Here is a 25,562-nt window from a genome sequence, read left to right on the forward strand (position 1 = left end):
TATTCAAGTGTACAGGTCACCAAGCTGAAAAGGCCACTTTATGGGCCTAATGAATGTCATGTCTCTCTAGAGAGTAACACCATCAGGCAGACACAAGACCTTCAGTACTGTCATAAGTGTCTGCTGAATTAATAGGCTATGTTTTATAAGCAATGGACTAGTCCAGGAGTATCCAAACTTTCTAAACAAAGCACCAGTTTACTGTCCTTCAGTCTGTAGGGGGGCCGGACTGTGGCCAGCAGGAAATTCTGGCATCAATGGGAGTAAACAGTGCCCCATATTTGGTATCAGGGGGAGGAATAGTACCCCATTGTTGGTATCAATGGGAGAAATAGTGCCCTATTGTTGGTGTCAGTGGGAGGAATGGTGCCCCATTGCTGGTGTCAGTGGCAGGAATAATGCCTCATTTTTGGTGTCAAAGGGCAAAATAGTATCTCATATCAGTGTGATGACTAGTGCCCCAAGGGCCAGGCAAACAAAGGGCTGCATCTGGCCCCGGGGCCACATTTAGGAGACCTCTGGACTAGTCCATACATTGCCTACTGTTTATAAACAGATACTCTTCAGACATTTCTAAAAAAGCCTACCTTGCCAGCTCAAGGAGGAGAAAAAGGCCCCCTGCCCGGGCCCAGCGTTCCTAAAGTTGTCAGGATGTTGTTCCACTGGAGCTCTGCCTATTGAGGACAAACACGGGTAGGTAAAGACAAATATACAAAGAACTGGAGATCGGGCAATGCTTAGATCATCAGATCTGCATTATCTTCCTATAAAAAGAAACCCTTCCCTCTCTAAGTCCCAGCACAATACAGAAAAACCTTGGTTTACAAGCATAATTCATTCCAAAAACATGCTTGTAATCCAAAGCACTTGTATATCAAAGCATTTTTTTTACAGGGTATAAAAGAGAAGAGAGGCACCTCTAAGTGTAGCAATATGTTGGTAAATGTTGTACCTTCATTAAATGTAACCATGTTGCTACACTTGGAGGCCCCTCTCTTCTCTTTTATACTCAGTTGTGACATGACGCTACTCTTATATCAAGACACCGCTTGTATATCAAGGCAAAATGTATTAAAACATTTTGCTTGTTATGCAAAACGCTCTCAAACCAAGGTTTTACTGTATTACATTAGCTTTGTGTTGCCATCATGTATAGATTACAATGGGCACCATATTGGTCTGCGGGCTGGAAGGCCCTATAATACAGAGAGGGGCACAAGGAAAAGGTGTATAGATGAGGATTCTATAGGAAACGCAGTCAAAGCCTTGTACCAGGAAACCCTTTTGTGCTCACTGGTCCTCCATTTATCAAGCTTCTGTTACTAGTGAAAAATATGGATTGCGCTACCGTGAAGATTTAATCCTGTGTAATACACACAATTAATTTACACCTATGAGTGTTACCTTGTGTAATTCTACCGCAAATAAGTGACAATCCACTAAAACCAAATGTTTTGTATGTATTCTAAAAAAACGACATACGTGTATATAAAACGCACATCAATACGTGCGTGTGTGTTGATATATCCAAAATCAAACTCACTAAATGACATGCTCTACCCCCTACCAAGTGCTCAAGATGACAAATCTTTAAAACAAAAAACGTAAACGACAAACAGGTGTATATTATAGTATCACCAGACCATAATTGATATGGTGAGAAAGGTATAAATATATGCGTGAAAAAGGGTTCCTACGTGGAACCTCTTCCCTTTATTAAGCACTTGAGAGCCGCGCTTTAGACGAAAGACATCAACAGCGTGGCTCTCAACTGCCGGGTGGACGTCCTTTTATGTGCATTCCCCGCGCGCGCCCCTAGGGGCGCGCAGCGGGGAAACACTGTGCCCGGCGCATCGCTGAGATGCCGATGCGCGTGCCTGGCGGCTGCGATGTCCGCCAGGTACCCGCGATCGGCGGTGACAACAGGGACGTGGAGCTCTGTGTTTGAGAGATGGCCGGAACTTGAGCGCCGGCCACCTGAATAACGGCAGCTGGTTGGCTGTGTGGAAGTGCCTATCAGAGCCAGCGGCTTTCCGAGTACAACCCTCGGCTCCCGGATGTCTTATCCTCGGAACGTACGGGGGGGGGGGGGGTGCGTTCCTTGGATAAGACTGACGGCCGTCTCAGCCAATCAGGTTCCCCGATTCTGGTTATCGGTAACATGATTGGCTGAAGCGTCACCAAGGCGGGAGAAGACATCGAGAGACGTAGAAGGAGTAAGGTAAGTGCATTTTACAGGGCACAGCGGCGACAAAGGGCACAGTGGCATCAATGGGCACAGTGGTGGCAAAGGGCACAGTGGCATCAATAGGCACAGTGGTGACAAAGGGCACAGTGGTGACAATGGGCACAGTGGCAACAATTAAAGGGCACAGTGACATGCACAGTGGCAACAATTGGCACAGTGGCGACAATTAAAGGGCACAGTGGTGACAATTGGCACAGTGGCGACAATTGAGGGGCACAGTGGCGACAATTGAGGGGCACAGTGGCTGCGTTTTATGGCATGGCACAGTGGCTGCGTTTGATGGCATGGCACAGTGACTGCGTTTGATGGCATTGCACAGTGACTGCGTTTGACGGCATGGCACAGTGGTGCGAATTGATGGCATAGTGACTGCATTTGATGGCATGGCACAGTGGTGATAATTGATGGCACAGTGGCTGCGTTTGATGGCATGGCACAGTGGTGACAATTGATGGCACAGTGGCTGCGTTTGATGGCATGGCACAGTGGCTTCGTTTGATGGCATGGCATAGTGGTGACAATTGATGGCACAGTGGCTGCATTTGATGGGCACAGTGAGGCTGCAATTTTTTTCTTTTATTTTTTTTTTCGTTTGCGCCCCCCCCAAAAAAATTGAGCACCAGCCGCCACTGGTGCCTTGTCCTGTGATTTGGGACTGCAAAGTCGCATGACAAGTCGTACCCCCCCATGATTTACCATTCATATCTGTGCAACTTCAAGTCGCAGCGACTTCAAAGTAGTCCCTGCACTACTTTGGTCCCACTTTGATGAGACTTGAGGTCCACAGACCTCAAGAATATACAGGCATTGTGTCAAGTCGCATCAAAATGATGGCAAAAATCGCTGCAAAAAAAATTGCGTGACTTTCAGGTCGCAATAGGGGAAACCTAGGCTTAGAGGAGCTTTCTGAGTGTTTTTGCATTTCCCAGACATTGATCCATCGGACACAAAGCGCCTCCGTCATCCTCAGGGTTGTATGTTGGATACCATTCAGTCTCAGAAACCTGAAAGAGACCGGCACCCCATCGCCATCTCTTACCCCCCACAGCCTGGGCTTCCTGCTGTTCCTGTTGTGAAGAGAAGAGGATGCTGGGGTTAATGTCCTTCGATACAAAATTTTCCCAGGGAGGGGTGAGGTCCGTCTGTCTGTCCGTGGACTCGATCTCAATGTCAAGCGTTATGTGAAACAGCTGAGGATACTTGTCTGGAGAATCGCACGCGTCAAGCTCAGGCCTGAGGATTTAAATAATAAGAGAGTCATGCAAGGTTTTATGCATTTAAAAACGCTGTCGTATCTTAGCTGACTATTTACGCCGGCCGCTAGGGGCGTGTACGCTGATTTACGCCTAGAAGGCGTAAATCAGCGAGATACGCCTATTCACGAACGTACGCTTGCCCGTCGCAGTAAAGATACGCCGTTTACGTAAGGCGTTTTCAGGCGTAAAGTTATTCCAACAAAAAGCTGGCCTAGCCAATGTTAAGTATAGACGTCGGTCCCACGTCGAATTTTGAAAATTTTACGTGGTTTGCGTAAGTCGTCCGTGAATGGGGCTGGACGTAATTTACGTTCACGTCGAAACCAATAAGTCCTTCCGGCGTAATTTGGAGCATGCGCACTGGAATACGTCCACGGACGGCGCATGCGCCGTTCGTTCGGCCCCTCATTTGCATGGGGTCACGGTTCATTTTAATACAACACGCCCACTGCCTTGCTAATTTGAATTAGGCGCGCTTACGCCAGCCCATTTACGCTACGCCGCCGTAACTTAGGACGCAAGTGCTTTGTGAATACAGCACTTGCCTCTCTAACTTACAGCGGCGTATATGTGATACGCTACGCCTGCCTAACGTTACGCCCATCTACGTGAATCCAGCTAAGAGTCTTAAAAACAGGCTCGGTCCTTAAGTGGTTAATTTCTCTGTAAACGGCTCAACTAGAAAACAGAGTAATCTAAACATCTACATTAAAATGCAAAACCTAAAAGTACATTTATACTTACTTTGTAAATTTTAACACTGTTGTTCCGAGTGCTATGAAACCCGTGTGAAACTGTAGCTGTAGTATCTGAGTGTTTGTCATCTAAAATCGGAAAGAGACAATAAAAAAACTGGATAGCAGATAAATAACAAACAACATGGTTTCTCAGCAAGAACTAACGGTGATCATACATGCACAGATCTAATTGGCCAATAAATGATTTCTTTTTGCTTGGGAAAGTGGATAAAGAGTGCTGGAACCCGGAGGGTACTTTCTACGTTTATTTTATATTATCATCCTGTAGTATATAATGAAATAAAGTAGAGGCTCTGGACTTGGCTTTGTTCAGATACAGGTTGTTAGTTGTTTTTCCCTTTTATTTTGCCTCTTAATTTTTCTGGGTAAATTGACCCCTCACAGTAGATGTTCTGCCAGCCGGCAGCACAGCCAGGCACCACGACGCACCCGTACGTCTCGGTGAACTGATTTGGCGCAAAACCTATGCTGTGATTGAACACAGCACAAGTTTCAGCCATAGTATAGTGTGCCCAATAGTATATTGTCCCCAATAGAACAGTGTCCCCAATAGTATTGTGTCCCCAATAGTATAGTGTACCCAATAGTATATTGCCCCCAATAGTATAGTGTCCCCAATAGTATAGTATGCCCAATAGAATAGTGTCCCCAATAGTATAGTGTCTCCAATAGTATAGTGTCCCCAATAGTATAGTGTGCCCAATAGTATAGTGTACCCAATAGAATAGTGTCCCCAATAGTATAGTGTCTCCAATAGTATATTGCCCCCAATAGTATAGTGTCCCCAATAGTATAGTATGCCCAATAGAATAGTGTCCCCAATAGTATAGTGTCTCCAATAGTATAGTGTCCCCAATAGTATAGTGTGCCCAATAGTATAGTGTCCCCAATATATTGCCCCCAATAGTATAGTGTACCCAATAGTATATTGCCCCCAATAGTATAGTGTCCCCAATAGTATATTGCCCCCAATAGTACAGTGTCCCCAATAGTATAGTGTGCCCAATAGTATAGTGTCCCCAATAGTATAGTGTGCCCAATAGTATATTGCCCCCAATAGTATAGTGTCCCCAATAGTATAGTGTACCCAATATATTGCCCCCAATAGTATAGTGTACCCAATAGTATATTGCCCCCAATAGTATAGTGTCCCCAATAGTATATTGCCCCCAATAGTACAGTGTCCCCAATAGTATAGTGTGCCCAATAGTATAGTGTCCCCAATAGTATAGTGTGCCCAATAGTATAGTGTACCCAATAGTATATTGCCCCCAATAGTATAGTGTCCCCAATAGTATAGTGTACCCAATATATTGCCCCCAATAGTATAGTGTACCCAATAGTATATTGCCCCCAATAGTATAGTGTCCCCAATAGTATATTGCCCCCAATAGTACAGTGTCCCCAATAGTATAGTGTGCCCAATAGTATAGTGTCCCCAATAGTATATTGCCCCCAATAGTATAGTGTCCCCAATAGTATATTGCCCCCAATAGTATAGTGTCCCCAATAGTATATTGCCCCCAATAGTATAGTGTACCCAATAGTATATTGCCCCCAATAGTACTGTGTTCCCTATAGTATAGTGTGCCCAATAGTATAGTGTACCCAATAGTATATTGCCCCCAATAGTATATTGCCCCCAATAGTATAGTGTCCCCAATAGTATAGTGTACCCAATAGTATATTGCCCCCAATAGTATAGTATGCCCAATAGAATAGTGTACCCAATAGTATATTGCCCCAATAGTATAGTGTGCCCAATAGTATATTGCCCCCAATAGTATAGTGTCCCCAATAGTATAGTGTACCCAATAGTATATTGCCCCCAATAGTATATTGCCCCCAATAGTATAGTGTCTCCAATAGTATAGTGTCCCCAATAGTATATTGTTCCCAATAGTATACTTTCCCCAATAGAATATTTCCCCCAATAGTATAGTGTCTCCAATAGTATATTGTTCCCAATAGTATAGTGTGCCCAATAGTATAGTGTACCCAATAGTATAGTGTCCCCAATAGTATAGTGTACCCCAATAGTATAGTGTCCCCAATAGTATAGTGTACCCCAATAGTATAGTGTACCCCAATAGTATAGTGTCCCCAATAGTATAGTGTACCCAATAGTATAGTGTCCCCAATATATTGTCCCCAATAGTATAGTGTACCCCAATAGAATAGTGTCCCCAATAGTATAGTGTCCCCAATAGTATAGTGTCCCCAATAGTATATTGCCCCCAATAGTATAGTGTGCCCAATAGTATAGTGTACCCAATAGTATAGTGTCCCCAATATATTGTCCCCAATAGTATAGTGTACCCCAATAGTATAGTGTCCCCAATAGTATAGTGTACCCAATAGTATAGTGTGCCCAATAATATAGTGTCCCCAATAGTATAGTGTCTCCAATAGTATAGTGTCCCCAATAGTATAGTGTCCCCAATAGTATAGTGTCTCCAATAGTATAGTGTCCCCAATAGTATAGTGTCTCCAATAGTATAGTGTCTCCAATAGTATAGTATGCCCAATAGAATAGTGTCCCCAATAGTATAGTGTACCCAATAGTATAGTGTGCCCAATAGTATAGTGTCTCCAATAGTATATTGCCCCCAATAGTATAGTGTCCCCAATAGTATAGTGTCTCCAATAGTATAGTGTCTCCAATAGTATAGTATGCCCAATAGAATAGTGTCCCCAATAGTATAGTGTACCCAATAGTATAGTGTGCCCAATAGTATAGTGTCTCCAATAGTATATTGCCCCCAATAGTATAGTGTCCCCAATAGTATAGTGTCCCCAATAGTATAGTGTGCCCAATAGTATAGTGTACCCAATAGTATATTGCCCCCAATAGTATAGTGTCCCCAATAGTATAGTGTCCCCAATAGTATAGTGTACCCAATATATTGCCCCCAATAGTATAGTGTACCCAATAGTATATTGCCCCCAATAGTATAGTGTCCCCAATAGTATAGAGTGCCCAATAGTATAGTGTCTCCAATAGTATATTGCCCCCAATAGTATAGTGTCCCCAATAGTATATTGCCCCCAATAGTACAGTGTCCCCAATAGTATAGTGTGCCCAATAGTATAGTGTCCCCAATAGTATATTGCCCCCAATAGTATAGTGTCCCCAATAGTATATTGCCCCCAATAGTATAGTGTCCCCAATAGTATATTGCCCCCAATAGTATAGTGTCCCCAATAGTATATTGCCCCCAATAGTACTGTGTTCCCTATAGTATAGTGTGCCCAATAGTATAGTGTACCCAATAGTATATTGCCCCCAATAGTATAGTGTCCCCAATAGTATAGTGTCTCCAATAGTATAGTGTCTCCAATAGTATAGTATGCCCAATAGAATAGTGTCCCCAATAGTATAGTGTACCCAATAGTATAGTGTGCCCAATAGTATAGTGTCTCCAATAGTATATTGCCCCCAATAGTATAGTGTCCCCAATAGTATAGTGTCCCCAATAGTATAGTGTGCCCAATAGTATAGTGTACCCAATAGTATATTGCCCCCAATAGTATAGTGTCCCCAATAGTATAGTGTCCCCAATAGTATAGTGTACCCAATATATTGCCCCCAATAGTATAGTGTACCCAATAGTATATTGCCCCCAATAGTATAGTGTCCCCAATAGTATAGAGTGCCCAATAGTATAGTGTCTCCAATAGTATATTGCCCCCAATAGTATAGTGTCCCCAATAGTATATTGCCCCCAATAGTACAGTGTCCCCAATAGTATAGTGTGCCCAATAGTATAGTGTCCCCAATAGTATATTGCCCCCAATAGTATAGTGTCCCCAATAGTATATTGCCCCCAATAGTATAGTGTCCCCAATAGTATATTGCCCCCAATAGTATAGTGTCCCCAATAGTATATTGCCCCCAATAGTACTGTGTTCCCTATAGTATAGTGTACCCAATAGTATATTGCCCCCAATAGTATAGTGTCCCCAATAGTATATTGCCCCCAATAGTATAGTGTCCCCAATAGTATAGTGTGCCCAATAGTATAGTGTACCCAATAGTATATTGCCCCAATAGTATAGTATGCCCAATAGAATAGTGTCCCCAATAGTATAGTGTGCCCAATAGTATATTGCCCCCAATAGTATAGTGTCCCCAATAGTATAGTGTACCCAATAGTATATTGCCCCCAATAGTATAGTGTCTCCAATAGTATAGTGTCCCCAATAGTATATTGTTCCCAATAGTATACTTTCCCCAATAGTATATTGCCCCCAATAGTATAGTGTCTCCAATAGTATAGTGTCTCCAATAGTATATTGTTCCCAATAGAATAGTGTCCCCAATAGTATAGTGTACCCAATAGTATAGTGTCCCCAATAGAATAGTGTCCCCAATAGTATAGTGTACCCAATAGTATAGTGTCCCCAATATATTGTCCCCAATAGTATATTGCCCCCAATAGTATAGTGTCCCCAATAGTATAGTGTCCCCAATAGTATAGTGTGCCCAATAGTATAGTGTCCCCAATAGTATATTGCCCCCAATAGTATAGTGTCCCCAATAGTATAGTGTGCCCAATAGTATAGTGTCCCCAATAGTATATTGCCCCCAATAGTATAGTGTCCCCAATAGTATAGTGTCCCCAAAAACTCAGTTTGTTTTTTTTACCAGACTTGTAGCAGAATACATTTTGTTCTAAATTTATGAAGAAATGTAATTTAATTGAATATGTTTTATAATAATAATAATAATAATAATAATAATAATAATAATAAAAAAAAAATGGTGTTCAAATACCACCAGGAGAAAGCTCTATTGGTGTGAAGAAAAAAAATTGCTGAAGAGGCAAAAAATGCCCTGGTCATGAAAGGGGGGTAAAACTCTCCAGAGGTCAAATGGTACTATGAATCCTATCCTTATTGCTAACCTTAAAAAAATCCTTCTTCCCTTGGTAGCGTATGGACTCGACTTTTTAATTTTCCAGCTGAGGAACTCAACAGAAAGTGTGTATAGCAGCTTGACAACACACAGTGACGTCACCCATAGCACCCACCTTTGCCTGTAGTCTTCCACCGATTGTGGATCTCATATGATAAACAGAAACGACAACATCACCGTGAACTGTGACACCCAGAGGAAACACCACCTTCCCTTCCTGAACCCGATATTCTCTAAAAGGGAAAACAATTGCATTAATAAACAGGTTGGAGGGGAAAGAACTTACCATTAGTGCGGGAAAACAGTGACTTTCCATGTACTACGTAACACCTCCCTCCCCTCTATCTATACTCGGGTTGTGGGGGTAAAACATGAAAATACTGGAGTTGTGTTGCTAAGGTCCTGGTACCCATCCAGTGGTCCTTTGGCACTTATTGTGCGGCCCCTGGACACATTTTTCGTTATTCGGATGCATCCAAATTTCAATGAAGTTAAAACGAATCTGACATTTTTTTTATTAAATTTGAGTTCAATTTGAAAACTAAATTTGAATTTGAAATCAAATTGAAAAACAAGAAAAGAATAGAAAATAAAGGAAATAGAATAGAGTAAAACAGAATATAATAGAAAATAAAATAATCAAATATAGTAGAAAATAAAGGAATAGAATAGAAAATAAGGGAAGAAAAAAGAAAATAATAGAATAGAGTAAAAACAGAACAAAATAGAATAGAATAGAAAATAAAAGAATAGAATGCTTGGGACAGACAGATCTATACTTAGGCCTAGTACACACGAGAGGATTTATCCGCAAGGATTTGCGAGGATTTTGATCCGATGGAGTGTACTCACCATCTGATCGAAATCCGCTCCGAAATCCCATCGCGATGACGTGTCGCGCCGTCACCACGATGATGACGCAGCGACGTGCGCGACGCTGTCATATAAGGAATTCCACGCATGCGTCGAATCATTACGACGCATGCGGGGGATCCCTTCGGATGGATTGATCCGGTGAGTCTGTACAGACCAGCAGATCAATCCGTTGGGATGGATTCCAGCGGATAGATTTGAAAGCATGTCTTCAAATTTTTATCCGCTTGAAATCCATCCCAGGGGATAAAAATCCGCAGAAACAGATCCGCTGGATTGTACACACCAGGGGATCTATCCGCTGGAGCCGGTCCGCGGATCAATTCCAGCGGATGGATCCTCTCGTGTGTACGGGGCCTTAGACAAAAAGGGGCAGATCCAAAAAAGGATTACGCCAGCGTATCTATTGATACGCCGCGTAATTTTAAAGTTCCCGCGTCGTATCATTGTTTTGTATCTACCGCAGAGGTGATCAATACCACCAAAAGAAAGCTCTATTTGTGGAAAAAAAAAGGACGCCAATTTTGTTTGGGAGCCACGTCGCACGACCGCGCAATTGTCAGTTAAAGCGACACAGTCCCGAATCGCAAAAAGTGCTCTGGTCTTTGACCAGCAATAAGTGGTTAAATAACGAATTAAAACAATTTTTTTTTCCGCGCCTATCTATTGACCATAACTGCCTGAATGGTTAAAGCGTAACTAAATCCCAAGCTTATATTTTTTTCGGTAATGTGGTTAAAAAGGTTTCTAATGTCACCTCTGTCCTGGTACCTGGAGCTCAGCTTTGGTCGAGCACACACCTATCAATACTGATTGACATTCGATCGGTATTTTCCTACACCAATCAAATGAAATTGTATGTGTTGTGAACATGCCCTAAGCCAGGGGTGGGCAACCTTTTCCCTCCAGCTGTGGTGAAACTACAAATCCCATCATGCCTCTGCCTCTAGGAGTCATGCCTGTGATTGTCAGGGTCTTGCAGTGTCTCATGGGACTTGTAGTTTCACCACAGCTGGAGGGCCGAGGTTGCCTACCCCTGTCCTAAGCCTTGGCTATGGACACTCACTTCATCCTCTCGTAGTCCTGCATGGTGCTGAAGAGACGGGTCTCCCCGATCAGGACCTCACAGAACGGCCGACATCCATTCCGCTGTTTATTGAAGCAGGGCACAGGGCTGATGGTGGCACTCCGAATGACAATAGGCTTGCAGTGAGGGTTTACCGGCTTGTCAGAAACCAGGTCACAGATATATCCGATGTACCTAGAAGAGAATAAAATACAAACATCAAAGCTGGATTCCATAACTTAGTGTCATGGATATGCAATAATGTCTGGCAGCTTACCTTCTCCTCATGTGTCCATTAGAGGCCTGACTCCCCTCCCCACTGTCTTTTATCATCTCTCCTTCCTGTGTGGCCCCACCCAGGCCATCCCAGGAAGTCTATATTAACTGTTGCACTGCAGGTCTGCTTTGCTGTTCTACCTTGTTGTTACCTTAAGTTCCCGTCTGCAGTGTGCTACGTTTACCTTCCTGTGTACCGTTTTTGGCTCGTCCCTGACTTCTCCTGTTAGCCTATGACCCTGACCTTTTGCCTGTCCCTCGGTTACCCTTGTCTGCCTGTTGCCCTGACCTCGGTATACCCATCACTATCGCTTGTCCTGGTTGCTGCTTCCCCTCTCTCCCTGCAGAGCGTGACCTAGGGGATCCCAGGGGTCGCGACCTGGATCCAGCTGCAGCGAAGGCCATCCTCACCACTAGAGGCTCTGGTGAACACACAGCTGGTTCTTAGACTCCGCGCCCTGGGCGATCTTGGGTTCACGCTTCCTCTCTGATTGCAGCAGTCGGCTATAGGGTTCACTACCCTGTGGTGCATCCCTGACCCCAACGGGGTGCTTTTGTCACCTGGCTACAGGTGACCTGACACTTAGTAGTAGAAGTTGCCACAGCAGCAATGATTCCAACCCCCAGCTACGTACGGTAGATGATAAGTACAGTGGAACCTCGGATTGCGAGCGTTGTGTCGCAAAACGAGCAGGATTCAAGTCTCTACAGTGTGCAGTACCACATTTGGCCAGAGGTGCGGGGGCGTTGGAGCCGATCGAAAATACTGGGAAATATTCCGTTCCCGAGCCTTTTTGAGGGTGTCCGAATGCAGCCGGGCTGTCCCCGAGTTTTTCCGAATCTCTCCGGCGCCCCCCACCTCTGGCCACATGCGGTATTGCATGCCATAGAAGTCAATGTGTCCCCGCGCCGATTGAACTGCGCATGCTCCGCTTCTAAATTTTCCGTCGTGCTTTGCGCGAAATGACGTCGCAACAACGTCATTTTTGGAACTTAGACGTGACTTACGTCCATCCCTATTCACGGACGACCTACGCAAAAAATAAAAAAAATTCAAATTTCGACGCGGGAACGACGGCCATACTTAACATGGCAAGTCTATCTATACGCCGCAAAATAGCAGATTTAACTATACGCCGGAAAAAGCCGAACTAGAGACGACGTAAGAGAATGCGAAGGCCGCGCGTACGTTCGTGGATCGTCGGAAAAAGCTCATTTGCATACCCGACGCGGAAAACGACGCAAACTCCACCCAGCGGATGCCGAACTATTGCATCTACGATCCGAAGGCGTACGAAGCCGTACGCCTGTCGGATCTTACCCAGATGCCGTCGTATCTTGGTTTGAGGATTCAAACTAAAGATACGACGCGGGAAATTTAAAAGTACGCCGGAGTATCAGTAGATACGCCGGCGTACTCTCTCTGTGGATCTGCCCCAAAATGTTCAATATATGTAATGCTTGAGAGGACTGTCAGAGACTGCAGATAGAGACACCTAATAGAGAAAATGAGGGTCAGAGAGTGAGGACAGGATACATTGTTGGCTGGGGATATGCTACAGAAGACAATATGAACTGGGAAGATGTTAAATGAGACTAGTAGAGATCAATGCTATTACCCCAATCAATGTTCCCACTACAGATTGCTGAGGTCCGAGGGCCGCACCTCATATAACAATGGTCTACATGCGGCCTTCAGGCCACAGGATGGGCACCAGGGAGGATACAGTGAGGGAAAAAAGTATTTGATCCCCTGCTGTTTTGGTACATTTGCCCACTGACAAAAAAATGATCAGTCTATAATTTTATTGGTCGGTTTATTATAACACTGAGAGACAGAATAACAACAAAAATATCCAGAACAATGCATTTTAATGAGTGAAATAAATATTTGACTCCCCTATCAATCAGCAAGATTTCTGGTTCCCAGGTGTCTCCTATACAGGTAGCAAGCTGAGATTAGGAGCACCCTCTTAGGCTGCATTCACACCTAGGCGTTGGCGTTACCAGGCGTTTTTACGCGCGTTTTTTTCGCGCGTTTTGGTGCGCGTTTGTGCGCGTTTGCGCGCGTTTGAGCAGAGCGACGTCCAGCGTTTTTTTTTTTTTTTTTTTTGACCAATAGTAAAATAGATCACCTCTGTCATCATTTGTTGCTATGTGAAAGGTTTTTTTTTCCTCTTCCTGGGTGATAATTCCTCTTCCGGGTCATCCTTGTGCTTCTGACTCAATTGTGAAAATGAGTGATGACGAGATGGCTTTGTTCATGGCAGCAGCCACTGCTAGCCAATATCTTGTAAACGAGAGGCAGAGAAAAAGGAAGAGGCAACGCAGATTTTGGATACACCCCGTCATTGCTGATCGGGAAGAAAGAGGGCAATTTTGGGTGATGTACCAAGACCTCCGTGACCATGAAGACAAATTTCTGGACTACACCAGAATGTCCATAAAAAGGTTAGTAAAAAATGATCTGGAATCATTTATTTTTTACATTGTACCATTTGGGTTGCCACCTTTTCTTCAAGTCAAACATGTACACTTCTGCGGTGCACAACTATTTTTTTTAATACTATGAACTATACATATATTTTGTTAGTATTTTACATTTCTAATCATATGAATATAATAAAAATAGTCCCCTTTCCATTGCAGTGCACAGAGTTCCCCCTTTACATTAGAGTCCACAGAGTTCCCCCTTTACATTAGAGTCCACAAAGTTCCCCCTTTACATTACAGTGCACAGAGTCCCCCTTTACATTACAGTGCACAGAGTCCCCCTTTACATTACAGTGCACAGAATCCCCCTTTACATTACAGTGCACAGAGTCCCCCTTTACATCACAGTCACCCTTTTGCATCTCAACTCCCAGATTTCCCTTTCACTGTATGGGTTAACCAACATAATCTGATTGAAGCGAGACCTCAAGATACTCAGACATAAGGGATGCTCTGTGAACCATGATCTAAGGGGGAAACCGAGATCTCTGATGTACGGAGAGGACTCCAATGTGAGAACTCTGATTTTTCCTAGTGTACTCACCAAGAGGCAGGATAGAGAAAGGGGGTGGGTGCTTCTGTTAGACAGCGATGGAGGGTGAGCTCACTCACCCCTTGGCAGATAGCACATCTCATCCTGGTATATCTGTGGCTGCTGGGTTGTAAGTTTTCATCCCCTGCAGCCATTAACCCTGCCGGAAATCCATATTCTGGTCAGAAAAATCTGTCAGAGTGTCAGGCAGTCTGAAACCCGGACACATGATTCCAAACCCGAACTGTTCTGGTGAATCCCGGAAAGGTGGCAACCCTAGTACCAATCCATTGCCAATTTTAAATTTCATTTTCCTTTACAGCTTTGATGAGTTGCTGGAATTGTTGATCAACAGATTGCAGAGGATGGACACCTACTTCCGCAACTGTATCCCCCCTGTGGAGCGACTTATCATAACACTGAGGTAATTTTTATTTAGCGCTTTGAATGTAATACACTCTATTATATATATATATATATATATATATATATGTGTAATAAAAACCAAACAAAAATTCTGTAGGAACAAAATTATTTTAATATTTTAATCAACCAAAACATTGGGTCTTTTTTTTTTTATTATGAAAATATACACAAAGTGCACAAATACACAAAATATACAAAAATGTTTTATACATAATCCTTATTTACAATTGCTGTAAATTTGGGGAGGAGTCCTCTTCCCCGTGCGGTGACATGGCGACCGACAGTGCGTGGGCAAAAGGGGGCCAAGTGGAGGTGGTGCTGTCTTCCCCTGACCAATTGGAAGGTGGTGTTGCTTGTGGTGGTGGTGGTGTTCGTGTTGGGGCATTCCTGAAAGTCGATTGTCTCGGTCGATGTGGGTAATGTGATGTAGGTGTAGTCGTTGTCGCAGGGTAAGTAGAAGGTGGTGGGTGGTAAGAAGAAAGTGTTGTAGGAGGCAGAGTACTGTATGTGACAGGTGGTGTTGAGAGATGAGGAAAAGGAGAATGAGGGTGGTAAGAAGAAGGTTGTGTATAAGGAAAAGGATTCAGAGAAGTGTGAGTGGAAGGTGTTGGCACAGGAGGTAAATGAGATAGAGTGGTGGTGAAAGGATGGTGCGCAGAAGTCGGTGGTGGTGTTGGTCGAGGAGGTTGGTCGGAAAGCTGTGGTCCTGTCCAAAGGGTAACGGGTGGTGGGGAGAAATGGGTCGTGGGTGGTGTTGGGACATGCTCGGTCCGTTTATTGGCATATGGGCCATAGGGTGGTGGTGGTTCGGATAAATCGTCAGCTTCTGTCGGGGGTATAAATGTCGAGATGTATCTAGCCGTACAGGACAGCACCACCGCTTGCAGATTTGGGGGAACTTTGTCGATTAGTTCCCCCAGACATTTTGCTACATTTTGGCCATACGATCTGTTGCTCATCCGGTCAGACATGTTGGTCATAATGTCCAACATACGATCCAGGGCTGGATCCGGAGCAGGAGCCCTCCTACGCAGAGCACGCGGAGGTCCAATATGCGCAATGTTAACTGGGGGCTGCTCTGCAAGTGGTCTTGTTGCATTAGAAGTTGATGCCTCGGAGTGCTGCGGTTCCGGCTCCAGAGTAGCCATCGCTTGATCCCCCGATGCCACGCTCTCTCTGTCCCCTCTCTCTGCCACGCTCTCTCTGTCCCCTCTCTCTGCCACGCTCTCTCTGTCTACTACAGCTGTGGCAGCCTCGTCCCAGCAGCTTTCAGTACTGAAAAAAGAAATCATGTATTAAAAAATAATTTTAAAACATTTGGTTTACCGAGCAAAGTACAGATAATGGTTTACCTCCCCAAATCCAGCACCGGTCTCAGAAACTCCAATTCCTTTGCGTGAACGTATTCTCTCACCGAACATGCTCCACTCCCACTTCGCCGCTGCTCCCGCTGTGCCTTCAGCTGGCGAGCGTAGGCGTCCCTTATACTCTTCCATCTGAGTTTTAGAATTTTCACTGTAAAAAATAAAATAAAATAATATATATTATTTTCTTTGTAGGTATCTATCAACTGGACAATCGATTGCAAGTCTGCATTACTCGTTTCGTATTGGAAGATCTACTGCCAGTTATATAATTCGGGACACCTGCAGTGCCATTTGGGAAGTCCTGAAACCCATTGTGTTTAAAAAACCGGCAGCAGAGGACTGGGAAAAAATTTCCCAAGTATTCTGGGAACGCTGTAACTTTCCGAATTGTCTAGGAGCGATCGATGGGAAACACATCAGGATTGTTAAGCCCATGGCTAGTGGGAGCCAGTATTTCAATTACAAGAAATACTTTTCATTCGTCTTAATGGCTGTGGCTGATGCCAATTATTGCTTTACCTATATTGACATTGGTTCCTATGGAAGTAGTGCAGACTCTGCGATTTTTGGGAACTCCTCTTTTGGGCAATTACTTCGAACAGATGGTCTGGACCTTCCACAAAATAGTCCACTCCCGGGCACAAACGGCCCTCCCCTACCAAGTGTCTTTGTGGGTGATGAGGCTTTTGCTCTGAACACACACCTACTTCGGCCTTATTCAGGACATAATCTGAACGAAGACAAACGCATATTCAACTACCGGCTTAGCAGAGCACGCCGCGTAGTTGAGTGTGCTTTTGGAATTTTGGCGAACAAGTGGAGGGTTCTCCACACACCGATTGTGCTCAATATGCAAAATGCCATTAGTGCTGTAGAAGCGGCGTGTGCCTTGCACAATTTTGTCAGGCAGCGCGATGGTCTAGATTACGAGGAGCCAGTCCATGAGACTCTGGAAAGAGCTCATTGGACTGGTGTACGTGGGAACACACAGGGGACACATGTCCGTGAACAGTATGCGGCATACTTTGTCTCTCCTGAAGGTCAGGTCCCTTGGCAGCTCAATTCCATTTAATTTATTGAACTTTTCAGCTTTTGACACGCTTATTTTGTGAAAGATAATCTTTACTATGCTGTTTTGTGGAAAAAAAATAAAAAATGATTCATGTTTTAAGAAGTCTCATTCTAATTTTATTTTGATACAGTTTTATCATTGGGTTCAATAGACCTATGATATTGTGTGCCATTTTATATTAGTGACATTCTATCTATTGTAAACTTAGTTTATGTATTTATTCTGTGGTCTAATAAAGGGCCTGTAAGTGACCGCCTAGACGTGGGTTGGGGGTCCGATCAGGACCCCCAGGGTACATCCGGGGGTTAAGTGGCTCTATATGTGTCCCCCTGCGTGTCACTTTCTCCTCCTGTGTAAACACAGGAAGAGGGAAGTGATGACACTGACACCAGTACACGTAGGCACAATCCCCTTTTGGATCTCCAATCCACTCCCCCATCCCCTTGTCACAGTATCAATGAATGCAGTGAACATATATTTACTGATCACTGCAGGCAGAGTGTAGGTCCTGTGTAGCCCCCGTCCCCACCTGCCGCTGTAGTCGCTAGGTCGATTGAATTTTTTTATTTTTTTAGATTAAAGATGTGTAAAATAATATTTTTTTTGGAAAATGTCACTAAATTTTTGGATTATTAAAAATCACAGAGGGGATCAAATATCACCATTAATAAGCTCTATTTGTGGGAAGAAGAGAACGCAATTTATGTTTATAAGCCATGTCGCATGACCGCACAATAGTCATATTTGTAAAGACACATTTTTAAACTTAACAGCATATTGGTACGGTAATAAATGCCTACTGTAACGACAAACAATCATTCCATTATTTCATTAGTGGCATTTTGTATTTCTGTTATGTTTTTTGATAGAGTTTACCTTTGCTATCATGGGACTTATTTATCCGTGCCCAGTTCTCATAGATTTGGCTCCCAATAGAACACCAAGCGTCCCAACGGGTGGTCCTCATTTTGTAGCCCGGTGCCCTGCTGTCATAAAGACAGGGGTGCTCCTTCACCATCCTGATGAAATTTTCAGGCTCCAGCATCGAAAGGGTTCTATCAAATTCGGCCTCCATTGATAAAAATGTGACTTTTCTTTATTGTAAGTAAAGTAAAATGGTGATTTCACAAGTTCCTGTAAAAAAATATGTCATTTCCTGTTTTGTTTTGGAGCTGTATGGGCGTCAAAACGCGCGTAAAAACGCGCATAAAAACGCTTGCTGTCGCGCGATACGCTCAATTCGCGCGTTTCCCATTACTTTCTATGGTAAAAAAAAACGCGCGGAAACGCCTATGTCGCGCGCTTCGCGCGACAAAAAAAGGTCCGGGACTAGTTTGAGCTTCGCGCGACAGGCGTTCAGGCGTTCAGGTGTGAACAGGCACCATAGGAAACAATGTTAAATCTGCCCTCCCGCGTTCGTGAGCAGTGCGTTTCGGGCGTAAAAACGCCTAGGTGTGAATGGGGCCTTAAAGGGAGTGCTCCTAATCTCAGCTTGTTACCTGTATAAAAGATACCTTTCCAGAGAAGCAATCAATCAGATTCCAATCTCTCCACCATGGGGCCAAGACCAACGAGCCGTCCAAGGATGTCGGGGACAAGATTGTAGACCTACACAAGGCTGGAATGGGCTACAAGACCATCGCCAAACAGCTTGGTGAGAGGAGACAACAGTTGGTGTGATTTTTCACAAATGGAAGAAACTAAAAATAACTGTCACTCCCCCTCGGTCTGGGGCTCCATGGAAGATCTCACCTCGTGGAGTTTCAATGATCATGAGAACGGTGAGGAATCCACCCAGAACTACCCGGGAGAATCTTGTCAATGATCTCAGCTGAGACCACAGGGCCAGATTCACGTAGAATCGCGGCGGCGTAACTTATCCTAGATAAGTTACACCGCCGCAATTTTTCATCGCAAGTGCCTGATTCACCAAGCACTTGCGATGAAAACTACGCCCGCGGCCTCCGGCGCAAGGCGGGCCAATTCAAATGGGCGTGTGCCATTTAAATTAGGCGCGCTCCTGCGCCGGACCTACTACGCATGCTCCGTTTCCTAACTCCCGCCGTGCTTTGCGCGCCGTGACGTCATTTTTTTGAACGGCGACGCGCGTAGCGTACTTCCGTATTCCCGGACGGCTTACGCAAACGACGTTAAATTTTGAATTTCGACGCGGGAACGACGGCCATACTTTAGACAGCAATACACTTGCTGACTAAAGTTAAGGCAACAAAAAAAAAGTGTAACTTTGCGACGGGAAACTAGACTAGCGTCGACGTAGCGAACGCGAAAAACCGTTGTGGATCGCCGTAACTCCTAATTTGCATACCCGACGCTGGTTTACGACGCAAACTCCCCCCAGCGGCGGCCGCGGTACTGCATCCTAAGATCCGACAGTGTAAAACAATTACACCTGTCGGATCTTAGGGATATCTATGCGTAACTGATTCTATGAATCAGTCGCATAGATAGAAACAGAGATACGACGGCGTATCCCTTTTGTGAATCTGGCCCACAGTCACCAAGAAAACAATAGGTAACACACTACGCTGTGCCTGATTCACCAAGCACTTGCGTGTAAACTTACGGCGGTGTAACGTAAAGGCGTCCGGCGCAAGCCCGCCTAATTCAAATGGGGCGTGTACCATTTAAATTAGGCGCGCTCCCGCGCCGGACGTACTGCGCATGCTCCGTTTTGAAATTCCCACCGTGCTTTGCGCGAAGTGACGTAATTTTTTTGAATGGCGACGTGCGTAACGTACTTTCGTATTCCCGGACGTCTTACGCAAAAAAAAAATTGAAATTCGACGCGGGAACGACGGCTATACTTTAACATGGCTCGTCTAAATTTAAGCCATGTTAAAGCAGCCGTAACTTTGCGACGGAAAAAACGACTAGCGACGACGTAACGAACGCGAAAACCTTTGTGGATCGCCGTAAAAGCTCATTTGCATACCCGACGCTGGAAAACGCTGCAAACTCCACCCAGCGGCGGCCGAAGTATTGCAGCCTAAGATCCGAAGGCGTACGAAGCCGTAAGACTGTCGGATCTTAGCCAAAAGCCGTCGTATCTTGTTTGTGAATCACAAATTAAGATACGACGCAGCAAATTTGAAAATACGCCGGAGTATCAGTAGATACTCTGGCGTATTTCTTCTGTGAATCTGGCCCATTGTGTAAGAAAAACCTGAATTTATATTTAAATTATCTTGAACAGTGGAAACAAGGTTTAAGAGTAACTTGGTTTGAGAGCAACTTTTTTTTTTTAATTCTGACTCGGTTTTCGAGTGTTGATTCGCAGGACCTCATTTGGCCTGAGGTACGGGGGCGCAGGTGCTGAGAAAACCTGAACATTGACCTGCAGTACCTAATTTGGCCTGAGGTACGGGGGGCACAGGAAACAAGCCGAAGTGTCCTCTGGCCTTCTCGGCCGTTGTCGGCGCTCTCTGGCGCCCCCCACCTCTGGCCGCATTCGGTATTGCATCCCATTGAAGTCAATGCGGAACAAATTATTTTAGTTTCCATTGACTTCGATGGGAAAACTCGCTTTGATATGCGAGTAGCATTCTCCTGGAACGGATTATGCTCGTAATCTGAGGTTCAACGGTACATTTATTTCCCCCTGTAACATGTGACATTACTTACCGCCTATGTGACGGCCACAGGCCTATACCTGGGCGTTTTGCATTGAGCAGTTGGATGGCGGGGATGGGATTGGAGAAAAGGTGACAAACGCAAAACATTGCGCTGACTAAGACTGCGGAGGCGGCCCGTCCATCCTGTACAACAGAGAGCACAAAACACAATTATTGTTACCAAACTGATAGTGACCTTAAACCATACCCTACTCTGTGAATAGAGCGACAATTATGAAAAAAATTCAATATTTTTTACTTTTTGCTATATTAAATATCCCCCAAAAACATATATATAAAAAAAAAAATTCCCTCAGTTTAGGCCGATACGTATTCTTCTACATATTTTTGGTAAAAAAAATCGCAATAAGCTTTTATCGGTTGGTTTGCGCAAAATGTATAGCGTTTACAAAATAGGGGATAGTTTTATTGCATTTTTATTAATTTTTTTTTTTTTTTACTACTAATTGCGGCGATCAGCGATTTCTTTCGTGACTGCGACATTATGGCGGACACTTCGGACAATTTTGACACATTTTTGGGACCATTGTCATTTTCACAGCAAAAAATGCATTTAAAATGCACTGTTTACTGTGAAAATTACAGTTGCGGTTTGGGAGTTAACCACAAGGGGGCGCTGAAGGGGTTATGTATAACCTAACCTAATATGTGTTTCTAACTGTACTGGGGGGTGTGGCTGTAGGCTTGACGTCATCGATTGTGTATCCCTATAAAAGGGAACACACGATCGATGACGGCGCCACATTGAAGAACGGGGAAGCTGTGTTTACACTCACCTCTCCCCGTTCTTCAGCTCCGGGGACCGATCGCGGAACTCCAGCGGCGATCGGGTCCGCGAGTCACGCGCCCGCGACCCACGGCTGGGCACTAGCACTAGCTGCTGGGCACGGCTGGGCACTAGCAGAGGACGCACCTGTACGTGCATGTGCCCAGCCGTGCCATTCTGCCGATGTAAATGTGCAGGAGGCGGTCCTTAAGCGGTTAAGCCATGACTAGGTAGAAAAGAACAGTCAAAAGACCTGCGTAACAAGGTAATGAAACTTTACAAAGATGGAAAAGGATCTAAAAAGATATCCAAAGCCTTGAATATGCCAGTCAGTACAGTTGATCCCTTATTAAGAAGTGGAAAATTCGGGGTCAGGTAGACTACCCTACAGACCCTTCTCCTCTGGCATTCCTGTCCACCTCACTCCTTAAGCCCCTCCCACTGCTCTGAGTTTGGCCACACCCACATTTTGCCACTCTTGCCGCAAATTACTTCCTCCCTCGCAAACCGAGTCAGGATTTAAAAAAAAAAAAATGTGCTTGTGTTGCGAAACGCTCGTAAACCGCGTTACTCGCAAACCGAGGTATTACTGTGAAACATGTTTGTTATTTTAGAAAAAATAAATAAAAACAAAGCTTTAATATCGCTTTAAATAAAGGTTGCAAATTAAGTGTTTTTCATTGTATTTCCTTCTAATGCAGAGCAGTCACTTACCATGCAGTGTATGACGCAGATATTTTTGGGGTTCTGCTGTAACCAGTTGTGCATGTTCTTGCAAACAGCAAATAAATTATGTAAGCTGGGAGCTTGTCTTACAGGCCAACTGCATTCTGAGACCTGCAAGATATAAAAGAAATAAGCAAACATGAAAGCTGCCACTTACACTCAGATAATGGGGGGGGGGGAGGGGAGGGGGGTTCTCCATGACACCCGGAGATCTTCATGTTAAAGCGGAGTTCCGGCCACAATTTCACTTTTTAAATATAAATACCCCTGTAATACACAAGCTTAATGTATTCTAGTAAAGTTTGTCTGTAAACTAAGGTCCGTTTTGTTAGGTTGTTACAGCATTTAGAGACTTTATAAAATAGAAATTGACTGGGGCCATCTTAAGTGTGGGCATCATGAAGCCAGACTGTATGACTTCCTGGATTTCAGCCTTGCAGATCTCGCACATGCTCAGTGCTGCACAAGCAGTGTAAAAGGTTTCAGATCAGGTTTCAGCACCTGTAATGTCCAAGTCACATGATTCTTCGAGACTGGGGAGTGCACAGACTCCTGGAAAGTTACACCCACTACATTCCCAGGAGTCTGTGCGGTGTAGGTTAGGAAGCTTAAGCACCTAGGTGCAGGAAGTGGGAAGATTAACTATTCTGCCTAGCAACAACACTTTGAAGGCATCTAAAAAAAAAAAAAAAAAAAAATTCTTAAAGGACTAATGACATTTTTTTTAAAACTACTGATGTAATGTCATATTTATGGGTGGAACTCCACTTGAATACAGCTACAGGAGGGAAAGGTAGGAAGCAAAGAAGGGGAGAGAGGAACAGGACTAAGGAAAAGAGGAAAGCGGAAAGAAAAATGTGAAAGCAGGAAGAAAAGGAAAAAGTGGAAAGGGGGGGGGGGGGATTTTCAAAAGTGATTTCTCAGCAAAATAAAGATGGATATCGAATGGTAAAGGATTGTTACATATAGAAACAAATACTGCACACATAATAGAAAAGAATAGAATAAAAAAATAAAATAACAGAATAGAAAAGAATAGAATAGAACAATACAAAAAGAATATAAAAAAAATTGAATAATACAATATAACCGTTTTCTGAAATTCAAAGAGAATAACATTTGAATTTCAAATAGAATAGGAAATAATAGAATATAATAATAGAAAATAAAAGAACAAAATAGAAAATAAAAAAAATAGAAAAAAACAATAAGAATGGAATAGAAAAAATATACCCAATCTTCCAAAATTTTAATTTCAAATAGAATTAGGTTGAATAGAATAGAAAAGAACAGAAAATAAAAGAATATAATATAAAAGAATAAAATAGAACAATAAAAAAGAATATAAAAAAAATTGAATAATACGATATAACCGTTTTCTGAAATTCAAAGAGAATAAAATTTGAATTTCAAATTGAATACATTTGAATAGAATAGGAAATAATAGAATATAATAGAAAATAAAAGAACAGAATAGAAATTAAAAAAATAGAAAAAAAACAACAGAATAGAATGGAATAGAAAGAATATAACCAATCTTCCAAAATTTGAATTTCAAATAGAATTAAGTTGAATAGAATAGAAAAGAAAAGAACAGAATAGAAAATAGAACAAATTGAATAGAAAAAAAACAATAGAATAGAAAAAATATAACCAATCTTCCAAAATTTGAATTTCAAATAGAATACATTTTAATAGAATAGAAAATAATAGACTATAATAGAAAAGGACAGAATAGAAAATAAAAAAAATAGAATAGAAAAAAAACAATAGAATAGAAAAAGTATAACCAATCTTCCAAAATTTGAATTTAGAATAGAATACATTTTAATAGAAAAGAACAGAATAGAAAAGAATAGAGAAAAAACAATAGAATAGAATGTAATATAACCATCTTCCAAAATTCAAATCTGAAAATAAATCTGAATAGAAAAAAAATAGAATATAATAGAAAAGAAAAGAATAGAAAATAAAGAAATAGAATAAAAATAGAATAGAATGGAAACAAAAGAATATCACCAATCTTCCAAAATTCGAATTTCGAATAGAATAAATTTGATTACGAAATTTGATTCGAATGGATTAAATTTTTTTTTTATTGATTTGAATTTGAAAAAGCAAAAAAAAAAAACACGAAAACAAATTTGTATAAATAACAAAACTAATTTTTTTGGTTCTGCACACGTCTAGTTACTCTTGTACCAATGATGGTGTGAAGGAATGTGATAATCATGAAAATGCCTATTTTCTATGCATCTTTTCTATACAATAAAGTCTATATTTTACTTTGTATATATATATATAAACTACTTGTATGGACTTCCTTACTCAAAATGGCCGCTAGTAGCACTCCCTCCCATCGAGACAAGAATGTGGCTGAAAGATGGCGTCTACCCCCCGCTGCCCACACACTGGAGGTATGAGGAAATACAGAGGAGGACGCGCTCAACCAAACTTCGGACGTGGGGTTCCTGCATTTTTCTTGTGTTTCAGCCAATTGAGAGAAGTGTTTTTAGACTGATCATTTACATAATACTGACCTTTACTCTATTGTGTATGAGAAGCAGAGCACTTCCTGATAATAAACAGAATTGGGGAGGTGATTGAACTGAGTTGACTCAGGGCCGATCCTAGGCAGGGTGCACGGGGTGCTCCCCACCCAGGCGCCGCAGAGGTGGGGGCACCGAAGCTCCAAAGTGCTCCCCTCCCTCCTCCTTGTCTGTGTACAGAGCTGCTCCCAATCATCCCGTACACTCCCAGAAATGCTCTCCGAGTGCCACCCTCCAAGTAACCAAAGATGCCACATATGCCCCGCCCCCTGTTATGTGCTTCTGCTCCCAGAGCGCCCAAGCTACAAGGATCTATTGGAAAAGTACTGATCTATGGGGACACCTGATGTGGGGGGCTCTGATGGACACACCTGCTGTGGGGTGGCTCTGATGGGGGACACTTGCTGGGGGGCTGTGATGGGGGACACCTGCTGTGGGGGCTCTGATGGGGGACACCTGCTGGGGGGGGCTCTGATGGGGGACACCTGCTGGGGGGCTGTGATGGGGGACACCTGCTGTGGGGGCTCTGATGGGGGACACCTGCTGGGGGGGGCTCTGATGGGGGACACCTGCTGGGGGGGGC

General features: G+C 43.4%; 2 protein-coding genes across 3 annotated transcripts in view; both read right to left on the reverse strand.

Moving 5' to 3' along the window:
* DNAJC6 (DnaJ heat shock protein family (Hsp40) member C6) overlaps window positions 1–25,562 on the reverse strand; it is a 137,571-nt gene that overhangs the window by 41,542 nt on the left and 70,467 nt on the right. For both annotated transcript variants that reach the window (XM_040360763.1, XM_040360762.1), the window contains exons 5-11: window positions 22,419–22,541; window positions 20,928–21,061; window positions 11,120–11,314; window positions 9,296–9,413; window positions 4,249–4,328; window positions 3,288–3,481; window positions 588–674 (exon numbers count right to left, since the gene is read on the reverse strand). In XM_040360763.1, coding sequence (XP_040216697.1) covers window positions 588–674; window positions 3,288–3,481; window positions 4,249–4,328; window positions 9,296–9,413; window positions 11,120–11,314; window positions 20,928–21,061; window positions 22,419–22,541 — 931 coding nt within the window. The remainder of the gene's footprint in view (window positions 1–587; window positions 675–3,287; window positions 3,482–4,248; window positions 4,329–9,295; window positions 9,414–11,119; window positions 11,315–20,927; window positions 21,062–22,418; window positions 22,542–25,562) is intronic.
* Window positions 15,050–16,406, reverse strand: LOC120946059 (extensin-like). The gene is made up of 2 exons (XM_040360764.1): window positions 16,199–16,406; window positions 15,050–16,121 (listed from the first exon to the last, which is right to left on the reverse strand). The coding sequence occupies exon 2, from the start codon at window positions 15,992–15,994 to the stop codon at window positions 15,068–15,070; it is 927 nt and encodes a 308-aa protein (XP_040216698.1). The 5' UTR covers window positions 15,995–16,121; window positions 16,199–16,406; the 3' UTR covers window positions 15,050–15,067.

This window comes from Rana temporaria, chromosome 7 (genome assembly GCF_905171775.1).
Source record: "Rana temporaria chromosome 7, aRanTem1.1, whole genome shotgun sequence".
NCBI classification, from domain to species: Eukaryota; Metazoa; Chordata; class Amphibia; order Anura; family Ranidae; genus Rana; species Rana temporaria.